This window comes from Lotus japonicus, chromosome 4, assembly GCF_012489685.1.
Source record: "Lotus japonicus ecotype B-129 chromosome 4, LjGifu_v1.2".
In the NCBI taxonomy this organism is placed as follows: Eukaryota; Viridiplantae; Streptophyta; class Magnoliopsida; order Fabales; family Fabaceae; genus Lotus; species Lotus japonicus.
In genome coordinates this window covers 82,277,411-82,295,370 of record NC_080044.1, presented here as the reverse complement: position 1 = coordinate 82,295,370, position 17,960 = coordinate 82,277,411, and the positions used below count along the sequence as shown (strand labels likewise).

General features: G+C 33.9%; 2 protein-coding genes across 3 annotated transcripts; one reads left to right on the top strand and one right to left on the bottom strand.

Moving 5' to 3' along the window:
- The first annotated feature begins 1,763 nt into the window (after positions 1–1,763).
- On the top strand, positions 1,764–8,551 carry LOC130711651 (probable ADP-ribosylation factor GTPase-activating protein AGD14). 2 transcript variants are annotated; one of them, XM_057561354.1, is made up of 15 exons: positions 1,764–1,977; positions 2,240–2,348; positions 3,230–3,291; positions 3,725–3,812; positions 3,911–3,972; positions 4,053–4,146; positions 4,684–5,118; positions 5,725–6,040; positions 6,122–6,351; positions 6,432–6,602; positions 6,699–6,803; positions 6,905–6,988; positions 7,343–7,514; positions 7,603–7,648; positions 7,942–8,551. In XM_057561354.1, the coding sequence occupies exons 2-15, from the start codon at positions 2,250–2,252 to the stop codon at positions 8,078–8,080; spliced, it is 2,103 nt and encodes a 700-aa protein (XP_057417337.1). In that variant the 5' UTR covers positions 1,764–1,977; positions 2,240–2,249; the 3' UTR covers positions 8,081–8,551. The 2 variants fall into 2 exon arrangements, with proteins under 2 accessions (XP_057417337.1, XP_057417338.1); XM_057561355.1 differs by having other exon boundaries at positions 1,765–1,977; positions 4,053–4,140.
- Positions 8,552–9,016: 465 nt separating this feature from the next.
- Positions 9,017–10,124, bottom strand: LOC130711652 (uncharacterized). The gene is made up of 4 exons (XM_057561356.1): positions 9,687–10,124; positions 9,505–9,601; positions 9,348–9,436; positions 9,017–9,261 (listed from the first exon to the last, which is right to left on the bottom strand). Exons 1-4 carry the CDS (start codon positions 9,730–9,732, stop codon positions 9,149–9,151), a joined length of 345 nt encoding a protein of 114 aa, XP_057417339.1. The 5' UTR covers positions 9,733–10,124; the 3' UTR covers positions 9,017–9,148.
- Between the last annotated feature and the right edge of the window lie 7,836 nt (positions 10,125–17,960).

Here is a 17,960-nt window from a genome sequence, read left to right as displayed (position 1 = left end):
CTCAAGCGTTTTTGAATTATTGCATCATTGAATAATTGTGTTAAATAAAGGTTCTTTTTCTATCTACAGGTTGGTCCATGTGAAAGTGGAATATCCTTTTAAAAAATGGAGCGGATGGAGGAATTTGACAAGGGTAAGAGCAAATACACTTCACACTTGTCAGGAGCGTTAGTCACAACTCACATGAGCTTTGCTTATGCGGCGATAAAAGTAGAGTGAGTATAAGCCTATAAGGAGTTTCTTGTGCTGCATTTATAATTTATACAATGTTCTGACAGTAGAGTGAGTATAAGCCTATAAGGAGTTGCTTGTGCTGCATTTATAGTTGATTTCAACACATGCTTTTTTTTATGACATTTTCATGCATACCACTTTGCGGTGGTTTTAATCGTGACAAAATATTGATTGTAGGAAAATGTGTTCCAACTTCTAAAGATTTACTGCAATATGATTATTTTAACTGCCCAAAAAATTTCATTAATAGTATTCTGTTAATTTTTACATGGTATGCTTTTTCAATGTTAGTATTTTCATAATATTCATATTTTTCTAAAATATTATTTTTAAATCAAAAAAATATGAATAGTGGTAATGGATACAAGTATAAATATATTGTACCCAATGGATAATTGTTAATAACAAAAAAATATATATTCAGTATAAATATTTAAAATACAAATTAAATAAGGCCCACAGATATACTTGTGTGATCGAGTGAAAATTACTGGCCTTTTTTCTAGTCCAACACAAGTTTTTTTTTTCAAACAAATTCAACACAAGTCTGCAAGTTATGTTTTTCTTTTTAACAAAAAAAGGCCTGCTTTTTTATATTCAGGTGATAGTGATTCTGCTAGTAAACGACAAAAACAAGTATTGTCATTAGTTTAACGGTTTTACATGCGCTAAGGAGAGAAATGGTTTTTTTTTTCTTTTCAAATATTGTAAAAAGAACTTTTATCAAAAATTGCAGTTTGAATATAAATCCAGTAGTTTTTACATGCTTTGTTGCCGATAAAACTGTGGATGATTTAGAGTAAATTACTTAGGTGTTTCAAGTTGGAATTTTTCTTCACACTATACATACATTAATTGAGAACAATTAGATCAACAAACTAAATTTCATGTCTAGATGTGTTTGGAACTTGAAGATTGGCGAAGAGTTATATGTAGATCTACGGTTTGAATCCAAACATCTAAAGTACTTAAGATGGACGAGAAATTGATGGAAACAAATAACCGAATAACAGAAAAGAAGGTGAACCAAAACAAGAGTACCCTAGAATAGCTTAAGAAGTATATATGAAAATATAGAAGTGAAGAAGAAAGAGTCACCCTAATTTTGAATTAATAAACTTTTCCTCTAATAATGATGACAACAAGCTTGGGGATTGAGCAATTCATTAAATGAACGACTACAATTGCACGACATAGAAGTTATGGCATTAAGTCAAGCGGAAAGAATCATTCGACTTGAAACATTTTATTAAAAGACATGGCCGGATGAAAATTGGCGACGTTTAATTGCAGAATCACTTTTTAACTAGAAGTTATGAATTACACGAGAAAGAAGTTGAGTTGAAATTGTCACTATAATTATTAATATTTATTACTATTTATTTTTATTTCTAATATAAAATATAAAGAAAAATGGTAACTATTTTGGTATATTAAAGAAATGTGGATAATGCATGTGTCAATTTTGTTTATCTAGAAGTTGGAAAAAATGGGAATGTGATGGTGATAGTCGCATAGAAGGAAGTTTAGTCTTTAGCCAACCATGTATGACCGAGACTGAGACTGAGACTGAGACTGAGACTGCGACTGACTGTCCTAAAATCAAATTCAACTTTTATTCAAATCAAAACAAACAACAATCCTTCATTTCATTTCTCGCTCTTTCTTCTTTTTCTCTTTCGCGCTCTCTCAGTTGAACGCAGCAGATAACTGTTTCTTCTTCTTCGCCTACTGCAAAACCAGGTAGATTGCTTCGCATTCCGTAACTGCTTGCTTAGGGTTTCAACCTGCACGTTTAGCCAGCTGTTTGTTTCTCAGATCTGCTTTTCCTGCATTCTTCTTTCAAATTGCCTGCTCAATTGTCTCTTACTTCATTTCTCTGTAGATTCTGATGCTCATTTGTGATTTGTTTTCATTGGATCATGTTATTATGCTATGTTTTGCTGGTTTTTCTTGTAAGTCATTGACGTCTTATATCATTGTGTGATGTGATTATGTGTAACAGAAGTTGAGAGATGACTAGTCGACTCAAGGAAGATGAGAAAAACGAACGAAAGATACGAGGTCTTCTCAAACTTACACCAAATCGTAGATGTGTTAACTGCAACAGTTTGGTAGGATGCTTCCTTCCATCTTCTTCTGAATTTAGCAAATTGAATGATTCTTATGTGTAGTTTGTACCGCTCCATATCAGTTTATAATCAATCTATAACCTTAGAAATATGTTTAAAATGGAAGATATTGATGACTCACAAAGTTGACTTGATATTCATTAGTGATAGTTTTTGTGATGTTTTTGAATGAATGAATGTGCAGTGGTGAACTTGATTTTGGATCATTGGCCGTGTCCTCTTCAATTTCATTTTCTGCTTTCAGATTTGTTCAAAGGAAATGTTGAAAACAATAAAATTTGGTTTTCGCGGTTTCCAGTATAAAACTTTGAAAATAGGAAACAATAAAAATAAAAGATTAAATTAATGAGATGCAGTTTGCAATCTGTTCAAGTGAGGCTTTAATCAGTTAATAATATTTTGTTTTTCAGAGTTTTCATTATTAGACAAGGAACTTCTATGTCAAATAATTTACAAACTTCTGCCTTATACTTTCATTATTAATATTGACTGTAGCCTGTAGGCAAGTTTTTGCAATATGTTGATATGTATATGATAGTATTCATGAAGTGTCAGGAAAATTAAGACATGCTCATATTTTCATTAATGCCATGGTTGTAGAATATTAAAATTGCAGGGATGTTTGCTGTACTGAAACCGAACACTTATCAAGAGTCTTTAGATTCCATGCAAAAATAGGATCCTTAAACAAAAAGACAAATTCAAGTATTAAATAGAATGCTTCTGTTGGCAATGTTTATAGTCATTTTTTAGACTTAAATTTAAATGCTGGTAATCTCTACCAGACATTATTCTGAACCTAGGTAGGAAATGGTTGATTTTGATACTGAAACAATAAATCTTTTTTCTTTCTCTCTTGTTAGGGACCACAATATGTGTGCACAAATTTCTGGACGTTTGTTTGCACAAACTGCAGTGGAATACAGTAAGTACTTATAATCTTTTTGCTCATCATGTTGTCAAAATGCATTGGCTATGAAGATTGTTGAATAGATGTTTTCTAAGTTGCATGGAAACCTACGATACTAACTATAGTATTGCTCATTTTAATGGACTCGAGTTTTTCCATGTGCGTTTAATTTACATGTTTTCCATAATCCTTATGTTTTTCTCATAAAACTTCTGCTCCACTGACTATGAAACTTGAAGTGTCTGTATACTGAATGTATTTTTCCTGTATTTTTGTGTATTGAGTGTTGTTTTTTATGGATTGGAGTTCATCAATTTATATCTACAAAGATCTGATTTATCTTTGGTAGGGTTTCCAACTACAATTTGTTTAAAATATATTATGTTTTACTGTCAATAAGACAATAGTGTTTCCTTTCTTCTCAACTGCTTTTTGTGCTAATTTTCAGCCGAGAATTTACACATCGAGTAAAATCAGTTTCAATGGCAAAATTTACTGCACAAGAAGTTAGCGCACTTCAAGAAGGAGGAAATCAGGTATAGGTTGGATGCTTGTAAGCTTGCACAAGATATCTCCAGTCTCACTGATGTTACATATTTTTTATGTTGGTTTTCATTGTATATAATACTTGCAGCATGCAAAAGAAATCTATTTTAAAGAATGGGATCCACAACGTCATTCTTTGCCTGATAGCCAGTAAGCATTTTCTTGTTAGCTGTAACAGTTTTATTTATAATTGATGAGTGCATTATTCTGATTGTCATGTTTGGTGATAGTAATGTTGACAGGCTCCGGGAGTTTATTAAGCACATTTATGTGGATAGGAGATTCACTGGTGAGAGAACCTATGACAAACCTCCAAGAGTAAGGGTGATTGAATCTCTGTTGTCCTCTTTCGATCGTCTATTTTAAGCAGATACGAAGTAGTATCACAAGTTCAATTTTAACCTATGAAACACAGAAACGCGGCACACCAGATTTTAAAAATTATAAAACATAACATGTGTCAGAGTATATGAAATTGGAATTTTATGGAAAAAAGTACATAATTCATAATGTCTTGTATATAACCTTCAAGATTTACAAAATCTTGATACATGTCATATATGATGAAATGAATATGATGGGAGGGAAATGAAATTCATACCTGACAAAATATCCCTACTTTATTTTCTTTTTTTATCAATAAGGTTTGCTTAAAAGTCTAAAGGAGGTTCAACCTTTTTTAAGAAAAATGTCCTGTCCTACTGTGTCAAAGCCACGTTGCGGCCAAAAAAAAAAATTAGATTTTCGAATTGCACATGTATGATTCATGAACATGCTATCAGTATGTTTTGTTGGATATGTATCTGTGGCTCTGTGCTTCATTTATTCTAACCACCTTTTCTCATGCTGCATGTTATACAGAGTGACAAGGATGATTCCTATGAAAACAGGAGGATTGAGACATACCAGGGAGGACCTAAAAGCCCTCCATATGAAGACACAGATGAACGTCGTTACCCTGACAGGTCTAGTCCCGGTGGAAGAAGTCCTGGATATGATCAAGAAAATAGGCAATATGATTACAAGAGAAGCCCTGGTCGTCCTCCAGTAATCAATGATTGGCGCCGTGAAGATAGATTTAGAGATGGACGGAAATTCGAAAATCATAGACTATCTGATGGAGATAATAAGGTGGAAAGCCAATCTCCTGAGCAAGCCCAAGAACAAGATTCTTCAAGCCCACCCGTAGGTCGACCTGTTAGAGATATTTTGGGAGATAATGTAGTAGCTCCTCGAATCAGTGGACCCCCCAAAACAAACAATGGACAGGCTGCTAATGGATCAGCACTCTCGCAGGTGAAATTATTATCAATGATGTTCCATATCCTTCAACCATCTGGTTTTTATGCTACTTGATCTCCCTTTTCCCTGAGGTTTCTTTTGTGTTTGTAAGTGGATAATAGCCTTGCTTTTCTTAACTGGGAGTGAAATTTTTAAAAAAATACCAATGGGCTATAAGCACCAGCTCAAGTCTTTAAGGCTTGGGTGTGATGCTGTTGGAGGTTCAGACCTCCACAATGCCACATTTCCCTTTTTCTTACCCAGGTACAAGAACCTTCAGCAAAACTTCATAGAAATTTTGGTGTGTTTACAGAGAAAGTGATATTTTGTTGCATTTATGATTTTGTAGTTCTGAAAAGCATTTTAGTTGTGATGCTTTTATTTTTACTTGTTTTCGATATGTAATCTTTTATTTGTGAAAATAAAAGTGGTGCTGGCAAATATCAAAATTTCTAATCAGTTAAGGTCTATATACGCTATACTTTAGGGGGTTTTCCTAGTGGGATGGGCTTTCGTTGTTATCCCTGACCTCTCCTTTCCCTCCCCCTTTTTCTTTGTAAGGTTCCCAAATTTGATATTCTACAAAAAATATATTATTATAATTGACTATTATGATTGTAGAGAACTGCATCTTCCAGTAGCTTGGCATCCAGCAACGGAACCCCAGCAGAAGTTAAGATTGAAACTATTAAGAGCCTTATTGATTTTGATGATGATCCTGAACCACCTGCTGCTCCAGCAATTCCTCAAGCCCAACAAACTACTGTGGCTCAACTTATGATGCCAGCAAATTCCAGTGATAATAATTGGGCCTCCTTTGATGTTGCTCCTGAGGTAAAAGTATCTCAGGGTCCTTCAAATGTAAATCCACTTGAATCTGTGCTGTCCCAATTGTCAGTACCAGCATCTTTACCTGGTCATACTTCTGGAGTCCAAGGTGGTTCCCATCATGCAACAGCTATTCCTAGTAGCTGGGTGACACCGTTAATAATCAATGACTCATCTGCTTCACTTGCAGGGCCTGTGACAGGATCAACTCTTAGTGCTACTGCTGCTGGAGCTCCAACTGTTATCAGCTTCTCTACATTCCCAGCTAATGGTGTGTCAGTAACATCTCATGCATCACTTCTCAATGATGCAGGACTGCAAGCCAGTTTGCAGTATCAACAACCTTTGTTCACCACTAATGCTAGTCAGCCCATTATTCAACAATCTACGCTGCCAGTAGGTGGAGCTTTGAATAATCAGGTTTGTAGTTTCTCACATGTTCTGTCTATTATCAATTCAGATGTGATGTTTGTTCACCCTTTCCTGGAAATATCTGGCAGCCGTGGCATATACCTTCTGTACCCACAGTACAGGGGTATCCAAGTGCACCATTGCCACATGCATCTCATCATATCTCAAACGCAAAGTCGGTCAATCAGGATACACCCAGTGTTGTTTCACAATCTTCTACTGTAGACATAAAACCAAGTGGGAGGAATGAACTTCCTCAGGTATTCTTTACTCCTTATTAGTTATTTTACTTCATAAATCATCTATATTGTGTGCATCAGTGCATGTCTATTGTTTATTAATTGTGATTTCTGCAGGATCTATTCTCTATGAATTATTCATCCTTTCCTGCTCCAGCTCCAGGTTGGCAAATGGGTCCACCACATGGCATGGGTATCTCAGTTCAACATAATAATTTGGTGGTACTGTTAAAATCCAAATTATCAGCTTCCAACTTATCTTCATGTATGGCTAGTTCAAATAGTATGATGTATTTCTCATATATTTCTTCCCACTGTTACAGCCCATGCCAAGTTTACCGCTGCCATCGAAGTCAATGAATCCATTTGATGTCAGCAACGAACCAACTCCAGTTCAAGCCCCAACTGTATGTAATCGATAAACTAGTGTTAATATTTCTCATGATAGTTTGTACAATTTTGTATAGGACTGTAGGTCATCCGTGAGTACTGTATTGATGCTATTGAATAATTAATATTGATAATTGGGAAATTTGGTAACCATTAATATTACTAATTGGGGACTTGGCTCTTTTGAAGTGCTTGATGTGTTTTATGGCGAAGGGCTAACCATTGGTGGAAGATAACATGATTTGGATTTTGTCCACTATGGATTAGTTATTTTGCCATAATTAATATAATAGCATAATCTTCTCTTCCATTTCTTAAATTAATTGCACATTTATTTTGATGCTTTTATGGTTGGTGTTCCTTGGTTGCAGTTTCCTTCCATGTCATCTTTACAAGGTGCTCTGCCTAGTGTAACACCTTCAGCCACATTGCACCCTTCAAACATGGGTAATCTATCTATTCCCTGGAATCCGCCGTCATCATCATCATATGTATCAGTGCTTCCTCCACAAGCACAAACTCTTTCATCAACAATGGGACCAAGTACACCTTCACACCATTTCCTCAATTTTTATTTTATGCTGAGGCTATTTGCTCTTTATCTGTATTCTAAACCTTCTAAAAACTTCAGGGGCACACATGGGGCAACATATGCCAAATAATGTTCCAATGCCAAGGTAGCTATTTCTTTGTCCTGATAATGTCAACTTTTTGCATAGGCTGTTTTAGGTTCGGTTATTTCTTTGTCTGACTATCCATGTTAAGAGAGTCCTTTATTCGTAATCAATTTTTTAGCATCTCATTTCCATAGCTTCACCAACATTGTTTCTTGAATGGGCTGCTATTGGATATGTACTGAAAACTCTTTTACTTGTCGTGGTGTGTGAAGTGATCTGTGCAAGTATCAATTCATTATGGTAATATGGTTAATGTTGATAATTATTGCCACTTATTATAATTGAATATGTAGGCATCAAGGATTTGGGAGCTTTGGAAATGATGGTGCTGCATTTGGTTTCTCAAGTCCAGATCAGCACCTGACTAGTAGGTTGTCAACCCCTGCTACCTCAAACCCCTTTCCTGCAGTAGGAGGAAACCCATTTGGATGATTTTGTTTGCTCGGACTCTTTAGTCAAGTATGAAGTTGTTCTACCCTGTATAAATATGGTTGAAGTGTTTGTATCGTTTGTTTGCACGGACTCTTTAGTCAAGCACCAAGCATATTGAGAAATTTACGGTCAGTCATCTGCGGTGTGGGGAAAGATGAATGCGAGAAATCTGCCTACCAAAAAGAGGGGTCTTACAGGATTGAGATAATTAGTTTATTTGAAGGGGTCAATAGAGCCCTGCGCGGTGACTAATAAATTTTAGGTGCAGCAACGTGCGGCAATTGTGGTGTCATTTGGGTAATGGTGCGTTTTTTATTTGGTGCCCCTTAATTGCATTAATTTTTTTTTCCGATTTTGCCTTGTATTATTTTGTAATCTCATTAATTTTTTTAAGATCTACGTGAAAGTATATGAAATCTGTAAACTGTTAAATTATGAGTAGTTGAGTTCTACTGAAATTATTGAAATTTATTATGATAGTTGATTTTTCTTTTATATAAGAGTTCTACTCTCAATATTCAATAATTCAATCTCTATTATTAACAATGTAGGACATTGTACCAAAAAAAACAAATGTAGGACATTCACGTTCAAAAAAAACATTGGTTGAGATTTTCTTGACACAGTATATTCTTCTTTTCACCAAGAAGAATGACGAAATGTGGCAACAAAAGAAAGATTCAAAGAATGCAGGAAATGACATGAAAGAGGGAAATGCAAAAAATGGTTGAGATTTTCTTGACTCAATATATTCCCAAATTGAATACATCATGTTTTACTTGAAATTAGAAAATTACTCCATTGAAAGCCGAGTACCAGTTTTGACTTTTAATTTCCACCAAAATAAAGATTTTCAAATCATTTTGTACACATGAATGAATCCTAGTGTGTGTTTAATTAAATAGAAAATGAGTAATAAGAGGTGCATAAAGCATAGAAAGGTAATAGGCATGGTTGTTATTTCCATCCACAAAATAATATCAATAAGAACCAATTCATCAACAAAACCAATTAAGGTCAGCATTACAATATGAGTTGTAAATTTATTCAAAGAGAAGTCTGTTGAATTCAATCAATTAGCGCCTTGTCAGGAGGAAAATAGGATAGGTTGATTGGGGCCGGGCCGGGCGGGGAGGGGAAAGGTTTGAACTGGGGGCAAACCTGAATAACGCTGGGATGCTCTGGAAATTAAAACAGCAAGCAAGCATTATGCATGTATTTGTGTGAATTTAGAAAATCAAGAATCAAAGAATAGAACAAAGCAAACCTTGAAGTAGATCAGCCTTGTCAAGAGGAAAATAGGCAAAGAAGCCAGTAGGGTTATGAAAAAGGTAAGCCCCTTCTGCAGCATCATCACTGCAAATGCAATTGATTAATGAATGAATGAAAAGTGAATTAATTTTCAGAAATTAACAAACACGCACCTGCCAAGGACGTTAGAGAGAATTCCGATGCAGTAAGCCTTAAGGTCCTTGACGCCGTGGTCGGGCTGACGAGTGAAGATGTAGTAAAGTTCATGCCCTGGCGAGCGAATCAATCAATCGCAAGAACAAAAGTGAATGCGAAAAATAAAATATAACGGTGAGAGAGAATCAAAGAAACCTACCTGGCGGGAGGGAGGGAAAGAAAGCGCCAAGGAAACCCCATTGCATAAAATAGATGAGGGAAACGAGCCAGGAAATTGGGAAACAAAAAGCTCTACAGTACCGAACAATCGAAATATGCAAACAGAGAAAGAAAATCGCGAGACGGCGGTGGAAGAGAGAGACCGAGAAAGTGCAATTGGGGGAAGAAATTAGGGCTTGTGAGAGGGCGAGTGAGTGAAATCAGATTGGGGAATATATATATATATATATATATATATATATATATATATATATATATAAGGGAAAGAAAGAACCAACGAGAAGAACGCACAGGGAGGGAGAGAAGAAGAATGCGTGACTCTGCTCTGCTCACTGATTCCAGGCCCATATTCTGTTTGATTAATTCTCATTTGAGAATTAATCTGCTATATAAGATATGTTAGTTTGAATTGTGGGGGGTTTATCACTAATTTTGATTTTGACACCATGTCCCCCTGACTTCTCATCTGGCATGCGATATGTCCTCCAACCTCTCTGATCAAATATTTGCCTACATTATGACATTCACTTAAAATCTATAACAAAAGAAAGAATTCAAAACCAACTTGAAGGACATATAATAACACAAGTTCAGAATTAGACATCACATGCCTTAGTCCTTAAGCCTACAAATGGAAGAGAAGAGACTTTTTATTCCTGGAATTATCATTTGGTAATCGGTAACTTGATAAACTTTGCTGACCCTCCAAAAGGGTACTAAGTATTAATTATTAATACCATGTTTCGATAAGCTTATTTTTGCTTAGAATCAATTCTGAAACCAGAAGTCTAGAAGTTCTCATAATTGATTTTAGATATAGAATCAATTTTATAAGGGTTTCCAAATGCATGTTTGGAAACCCTTCCATAATTGATTCTGAAGCCAGAATCAATTCTACAGAGAAGTTTCCATGTGTAGCTTATGGGTTTCAAAATTGATTATGATGAAAAGAAAAAATTTGATCCAAACATGCCACATATAATTTTTTTACCTTTGAATAATCATTTGGTATTAATTAATTTTTATGGTATTTTTATTGAATTTTTGGATTATTATTTAATTCATAATTTTATGATTTTTTATTGTGATTTGATAGATTTTGATAGTTTTTATTAATTAAATTTTATGCTATTTTTTATTTTATTTAATCTAGGTAAATCTTAGACAATTAGGGCAAATCTTTTAAAATTCAATCAAAAATAAAACAGAAAAAATCATGAAATAAACAACCTAAATCCTAATCAAATCTAAAATTTAAAAAGGTACTAAATAAATATAGATAAAAACGATCAAAATCTAACATATCACAATAAAAACTCATAAAATCCTGAATTAATTAAAAATTCGAAAATTCAAAAAAAAATACGATAAAAATTAATTAATACTCATAAAATAAATCAAAAATAAATAAAGAAATAAACAACCAAAATCCTAATCAAATATAAAATTTAAAAATTTATTTTTTTATGAGAATTATCCTGAGAGCCTTAATTATGATTTCTCCTTTTATTATTTCTAATGATTTATAATATAAAAATAAAATATGTAGTTCTTTGATTATAAAAAATTAAAATTTTAAAATATTTTTCATAATTATCTAAAATACTGCATTAACCATCTCGTCCCCTATAGGTAATAATTTTTGTTTTCATTATCAGGTTAATTCTCAATGACGTGTCATTCTCAGGTTAATTATCATAAAAAAAATTCCACGTGTCATTCTATTAGATAGCCTCTCTCATATGTTGTGTTATTTTATCTTGAAACCGAATTTTAAAATATTTGCCCTAATTATCTAAGATTTACCTAGATGACTCCTTTTTTATTTTTGATTTATTTTTTGAGTATTAATTAATTTTTATGGTATTTTTATTGGATTTTTGGATTTTTATTTAATTCAAGATTTTATGAGTTTTTATTGTGATTTGCTAGATTTTAATAGTTTTTATGTATCTTTGATCATTACCTTTTAAAATTTTAGATTTGATTAGGATTTAGGTTGTTTATTTCTTGATTTTATCTTGGGTCTTTTATTTTATTTTTGATTTCTTTTTAGAGCATTAATTAATTTTTATGATATTTTTATTGAATTTTCGAATTTTTATTTAATTCAGGATTTTATGAGTTTTTATTGTGACTTGCAACATTTTGGTATTTTTTATATATCTTTAGTTAATACCTTCTTAAATTTTAGATTTGATTATGATTTAAGTTGTTTATTTCTTGATTTTATCTTAATTTATCTTATTATTTATTTAATGTTAATTTCATAAAAAGGAAACTGATCTGGTGCTGAGGGTCCACAGAGCTATCAGATATTTGATGACTCAACTCTGAATAATCAATGAAGTATGAGATAAAGAAGAAATTAAGAAAACTTCTTTTGATTATTTTCTTTGTTCATTCATTTGATATAATCTACGTTTGTTATTAATTTTTTCGTTCTGATCTAGTGTATAATTTTTATTTTATTTTTGAAATCTAGTGTATAATTTTCAAGGTGATAGTGACATCCATTAAGAAAATGGGTTATTTCAATAATACGATTCCCAAATCCGTATATATTTGTGGACTAAAGTTTAAATATTCCCGAATAAATACTATTTGTAGCACTGTGATGGTAAAATAATTTATATAACTGCTTAATTGGAAGAGAAGATGTGTGATTGGTTTTTTTTTTTTGTGTAAATTTTATACCCTCAATTTAGAGAGTTAAATTTTAGAAAGAAAAGAGAATCTGATTACTATCTCAAAGAAAAATGAAACTATGACAAGATAATTTTACATATCACGTCTTCTTTCAAGTTTATTCACTAAGATTGAAATAAGAGAGAGATATGAGAATAGAAAGAAATGAGTGATATGAAATCTATTCGTTGATGTTTAAATTAAGGATTAAGTTCCCACGAGGATGAACATTTTACATGAAAATATTTTCATGTAAAAATTAATTTTAATAAAATTTCACCTTTTAAAAATTATATAACAATATAGTATATTTTTATTTTATTTTTTACAAATTACAGGACAAAAAGTCTTAACAGGGAAGAACATCTATCTATATCTATATCTATATCTATCTATATCTATATCTATATCTATATATATATCTATCTATCTATATATCTATCTATCTATCTATTTATATCTATCTATATCTATCTATCTATACTATACTATATATAAAAGAAGAGTTTTTTAAGCTTGGAGGGCAACTTTGTAATTTAATAATGAAATGCACAACAATCTAATTTTTAACATGGACATTTTAGTAAAAGTGAAATTATATTCTAAAGATGCAATCACAGCCGTCCATTCCTTTGCAACCTCTCATCTTCTGTCTGTTCACATTCATAGTTGTTTTTTTTGTTACTTTTGTAACTCTTTATTGTGGTTACAAAAATAAGTGCAAGAGTCCCTTCCTTTTCTCTCATATATGAAACGTCTTTTCATTCTCCTTATAAATTCTTTTCATCTTTTCTATCTTGATCTTCATAACCTCTATTCCTATGCAAGAAATTTCTTATGTCTGGATTCTCCAATAGCATGATCCATCCACAAGAAGATCTTCCACCAGGTTAGAAAATTTTCTTCTTCGTCTTTTCTACTTCATCAACCACTTCTTCTTCATCACTTTTCATTCTTAGGCTTTGATGTTCTTCTCAACTAACTTTGTCCATCAGGTAAGAGGCCATTTTTTTCTCCCTTTTGGTTTATTTATTTTGATTTCACCATCATTTTTTCTTCACATTTCATTCTTAGGCTATGTTCTTTTCAGCCGAACTTTTTTCTTCTCATTCCTAATCTTTCACCGGGGTAAAATTCAGTGTTTATTCGTAATTTGCATGTTGTTGCCGCTAATTCAATCAGTGAAAGCTATCCATTTTATTTTACTTTCGTCATTGATGCATGTTTTGTTCTTATGGATTATTAAAATTATTATGATATTTTATTAACTTATATTTTGTATTAAAAATGTGTTTTCTTCACTGTCAATTGTAACATTAAACGGTTAAAGTCATCTCCTTTATCATTCTCTAATCGTGTTTCATTGTTTTTCACCCTCAATTTCATGATGTTGCTTCCCTTTGTTTGATAGTTTAATGTCCAATTAATGTAAGTTTCTTGCTTTTTTTCATTGTTTTATTATCAACTAAATCAACTAAATAATTTTCTTTTCTTCTAAACTAATACAATGAAGCCTCCGTTCTCCTTTAACATTTAACTGATTTCGTTTCAATATTTTTTCTTTCAAACTTTGCCGCTATTGTTTCCTTCTACTAATGTATTATTTTGAAAACATATAAGTTTCTTGCACTTTTTGTATGTCTTAAAGATAAATTAATATAGTGAATTCCAATGAAGCATTTGCACTCCACAATATGTTGCATCTGTTAAAATATTTGTATACAACTCTTTATCTTCTCTAAGATGCTGATTTTTTTTAAAGGATCCATCATATAATAAATTTCGTTATTCGATGTTGTTACATTAAATTTCATATCAATGTGGAAAAAAACATTCCATTAACATTTTTCCCTACAATATCTATCTATCTATAAACTATATAAAGGGAGAGTTTGAGCAACTTTGGGGGCAAACCAGTCATTCAACAATTAATTTCAAAAACTATGTAAGTTGGGCATGGGTATTTTAGTAAAAGCAGTCATTTATTTCACTTGGATTGAATCTCAGCCGTTGATTCACAAGCATTTGATTTACCAAAGTGCCTAATAGTGAATTATGAGAAGTTAAAAAATTAAGGCAATTTAGGAGTTACATACATTTAAGAAATTAATTTATAAGAAGTTAAAAAATATAAACCTTTAATATCCCACTTTAAATTACCTAATGATGTTACAACAACCATTCATATTCTACAATCATATTCTCATATGCTTTCTATTATTGCATAGAAAATAAAAAATGTCTTAAATGTGCATATAGGCTACATCTATCTATCTATCTATCTATCTATCTATCTATAATATATATAAAGGAGAAGTTTATGCAGTTTTAGGGGCAATTTAGTGAATCAATAAATCATGATACATGAATTGAAGTTTCTAGATGGGTAATTCAGTAAATCCAAATGCAATTATTTAGAGATCAAATCTTGGTCGTTGATTTCAATCTTGACCATTTGTTTCCCTTCAGCATTTCATTGTTTTACGTTTTTGTTTTTGTTTTTCCTCTTCCGTTTCGGTTCAATTCATCAATAACGCATCCATTGTGATTTATTTGCCAGACTCTTCGTTTCTTCATCCTTCAAGTCACCTAAAAAGCGCAAGTTTGGACAGCCGCTGAGAATTCTCCTGTCGTGGTTGTTGATGCTGCGGAGAATGAACGGATCTTCGAATCTCTGGTGCGGCTCAGGTTTGACGTTGTTGCAAAGATTTGAAGGAAAAAGGTTAGTTTCATTGATTAATATTCTTAATTATTATTTCATTTTAGACTCTTATTCTAATTCTAATTGAATTAATTAGATTATAATAATAAAGGAATTGCCGGTACAGAGTCAAAAAGAGATTTAGGGCTAACACCACTGATCAAACAATCCAATAATCTAATTAGAACATCTAACAAGTTCTGATCTCATTTCTAATAGAATCGGAAAATAGTAAGCAACATAAAGATAATGCAGGTTGATGTTTTGACATTAAATCTTATATGGATGCAAAAATTACTCACTAAAATAAAAATATTAGTTATGGTATTCCATAGGATATTTTAGACTTTCTAAATTTTAGAGAATATACAATTAATATTAATATTAATCTCTATAAAGTGAATACCTATGACAAAATTTCATAGCCCGGATAACATATTTGGTTTATTGTGTATTAAGTTAATATTAGTTATTTTTTTTTTTTTGAAAGATGAAGGAATATCTATTAATATCCACAAAAAACCCCTAAGGACAACACCCTCAGGGAGAAAAGATAACCCAAAAAAACGAGTTATCTCAACGAACAAAAGAGAACCCAACTAGGCCGAAAAAAGGAACAAAACCGGGTTAAAAACCAAACCGTACAGCAATGGAAAAACCAACAGCACACCCAAAGAAATCCCAAAATATAGCCCGGAAAACTACACAAATCAAGCATTGGAATGATCCTCGTACACCTTTTCCAAACCTCGAATAGCCTCTAGGTCGGTTCCCTCAAACTCAAGCCCCAAGACTTTGCCGAGAAGCCACGTCTTTTTCGACCGCGTGAAGTAAGGGCCACCGCTCGCCGGAAGAGATGCGACGCTGCCAAGAGAGAAAAGCCCTCAACATCATCCTGCACCTCCACGCAAGCCAGAGGCTGAGCAGCACTCACGCAGGAAGGGGGGATCTTTTTGGGACGACCACGCCGACGGGGCTGGAGAGCAGGCTCCACAGCAGACAAGCCCTCGACAGACACAGAGCCAGCGCCTTCCGCCCCCCCTAGCAAAGGGCACCGCCGAGGAAGGAAGAGGCCCTGGCAGAGCCAGCATGATCTCAAGAAGTGAAGAGGTCCCAACTGCGACTGAACCAGAATCTGAGGAGACGGAATCGACAGGCTTGGGGCTAACCCAACATCCACCACTCCAACCAGCCGGAGGCAGATGCAAGAGAGGGAAAGACCTCACAGCCGCCAAACTCCAAGAAGCCAAAGACACCGACAGAAGAGAGGGAGCAGGAGGAACTCTTAAGCGAAGACCAGAAGAGAGGTTTCGTTTCCATCTCCCAGCCGAGAGGCCAAGGAGAAGAAAAGACAAGCCATTCTCCCAAAATCCACGCATGTCTGAAAGATTTGCAACACCCCACTGAGCTACATCCTCATCAACCGCCTCATCAACATCTAAACCGTCACTGTGCCACCACTCCTCTCGAGCCACATCCAACGCCAACCTACCAACAACGGCATCAGAAAACCCTTCTCCTACCTTCGCATCACCACCCAAATCGGAGCTCAGGCAAGAAATCTCTGGGAAGAGTAATTTATCCGGAAGCCTCGACAACCCTTCAGTCCTCCAACCAACGCCACCAAGCATCCTAACCTCGTCCTCTGGAAAAGGAAGCAGACCACTAAGCTTCCTCTGCCCCAAGACCGCATCTCGCCAAGAGAGAGCAGAAGCAGGGGACCTCTGTTCCTGACCAGGAGCAGCCTGATTCCCCAGCCCAAGAACGCAAGAGGGAGAGCCACAAACCCGAGGGGACCTAGCCAAGGAAACCGACAGAGAGGCATCCCCCAATCTAAACCCGTTCAAACCTTGAATAGCCTTCATCGCTTGTTCTTTCAAACCATAACGAACAAAGCCAAAACGAAAAAATCTACCAATCTTTCTCTGTCGTTGTACAAAAAGATTGAGAACCTTGCCAAACTTCGAGCAAATCTCGCGAAGATGGAGGTAATCGATCTTCTCTTCAATCCCGTCGATGAACACAGAGAAGCAGCTTCTTCTCCTGGCGCTGTATCTGACCAATCCACCGTCTGCTTCGCCGTCAAGCTCGCCGCCTTCCGCCTCGCCATCCACGACGCCATCGCCGCGAGCACCCGTCGAGCCCTGCTGGCCCGCCGCCGCCGTCCTTGGGGCGTGAGACCCAGAAACCCTAGCAGAGGGGTTCATATGAAACAAAAGTTGTAATTTTGCAATAAAGTACGAAGATATAACAAAAATTACGTTTTCTATTTTTAATGAACATGCACAACAGGTAAGTTAATATTAGTTATAGAACTCAATAGGACATGTATTTTTTATTTATAGAATATTTCAATTGATATTAGTATTAATATGTAACAATTAAAGGTAGGAATTTTATCATTAAATTAGATTTCAAAAGAGTGTTAAATTTGATATGAGAATAACAAAATAAATATTGGACTAGCCCCTTTCACCTTCACAAAATTTTGTTTTTAAAACCATATTTAATATTAGTTACCCACCAAATAATGAGGTCTACGTCGGTTACATAATACATAGGACACGTATAATAACTTTGAATTTATAGAATTATTAATTAAATAATATAATATTAACACTAATATTAGTCCATAAAAGTTAAAGGTGGCAGTGAAAATAATATTAAATATAAAAAATAACTTTTCCACTATCCATTTTCCTCGCAACTATATAAATATTAAGTATTATTGTAACAATTAAATTATACATATCTTTCTTTAAAATGTCAAATATAAAAAATAACCTTCCCACTATCCGTTTATTATTATTCGGCTCATCCCAATTTAGTTAATATGAGTTATAGAATTCCATATGACACAATTAA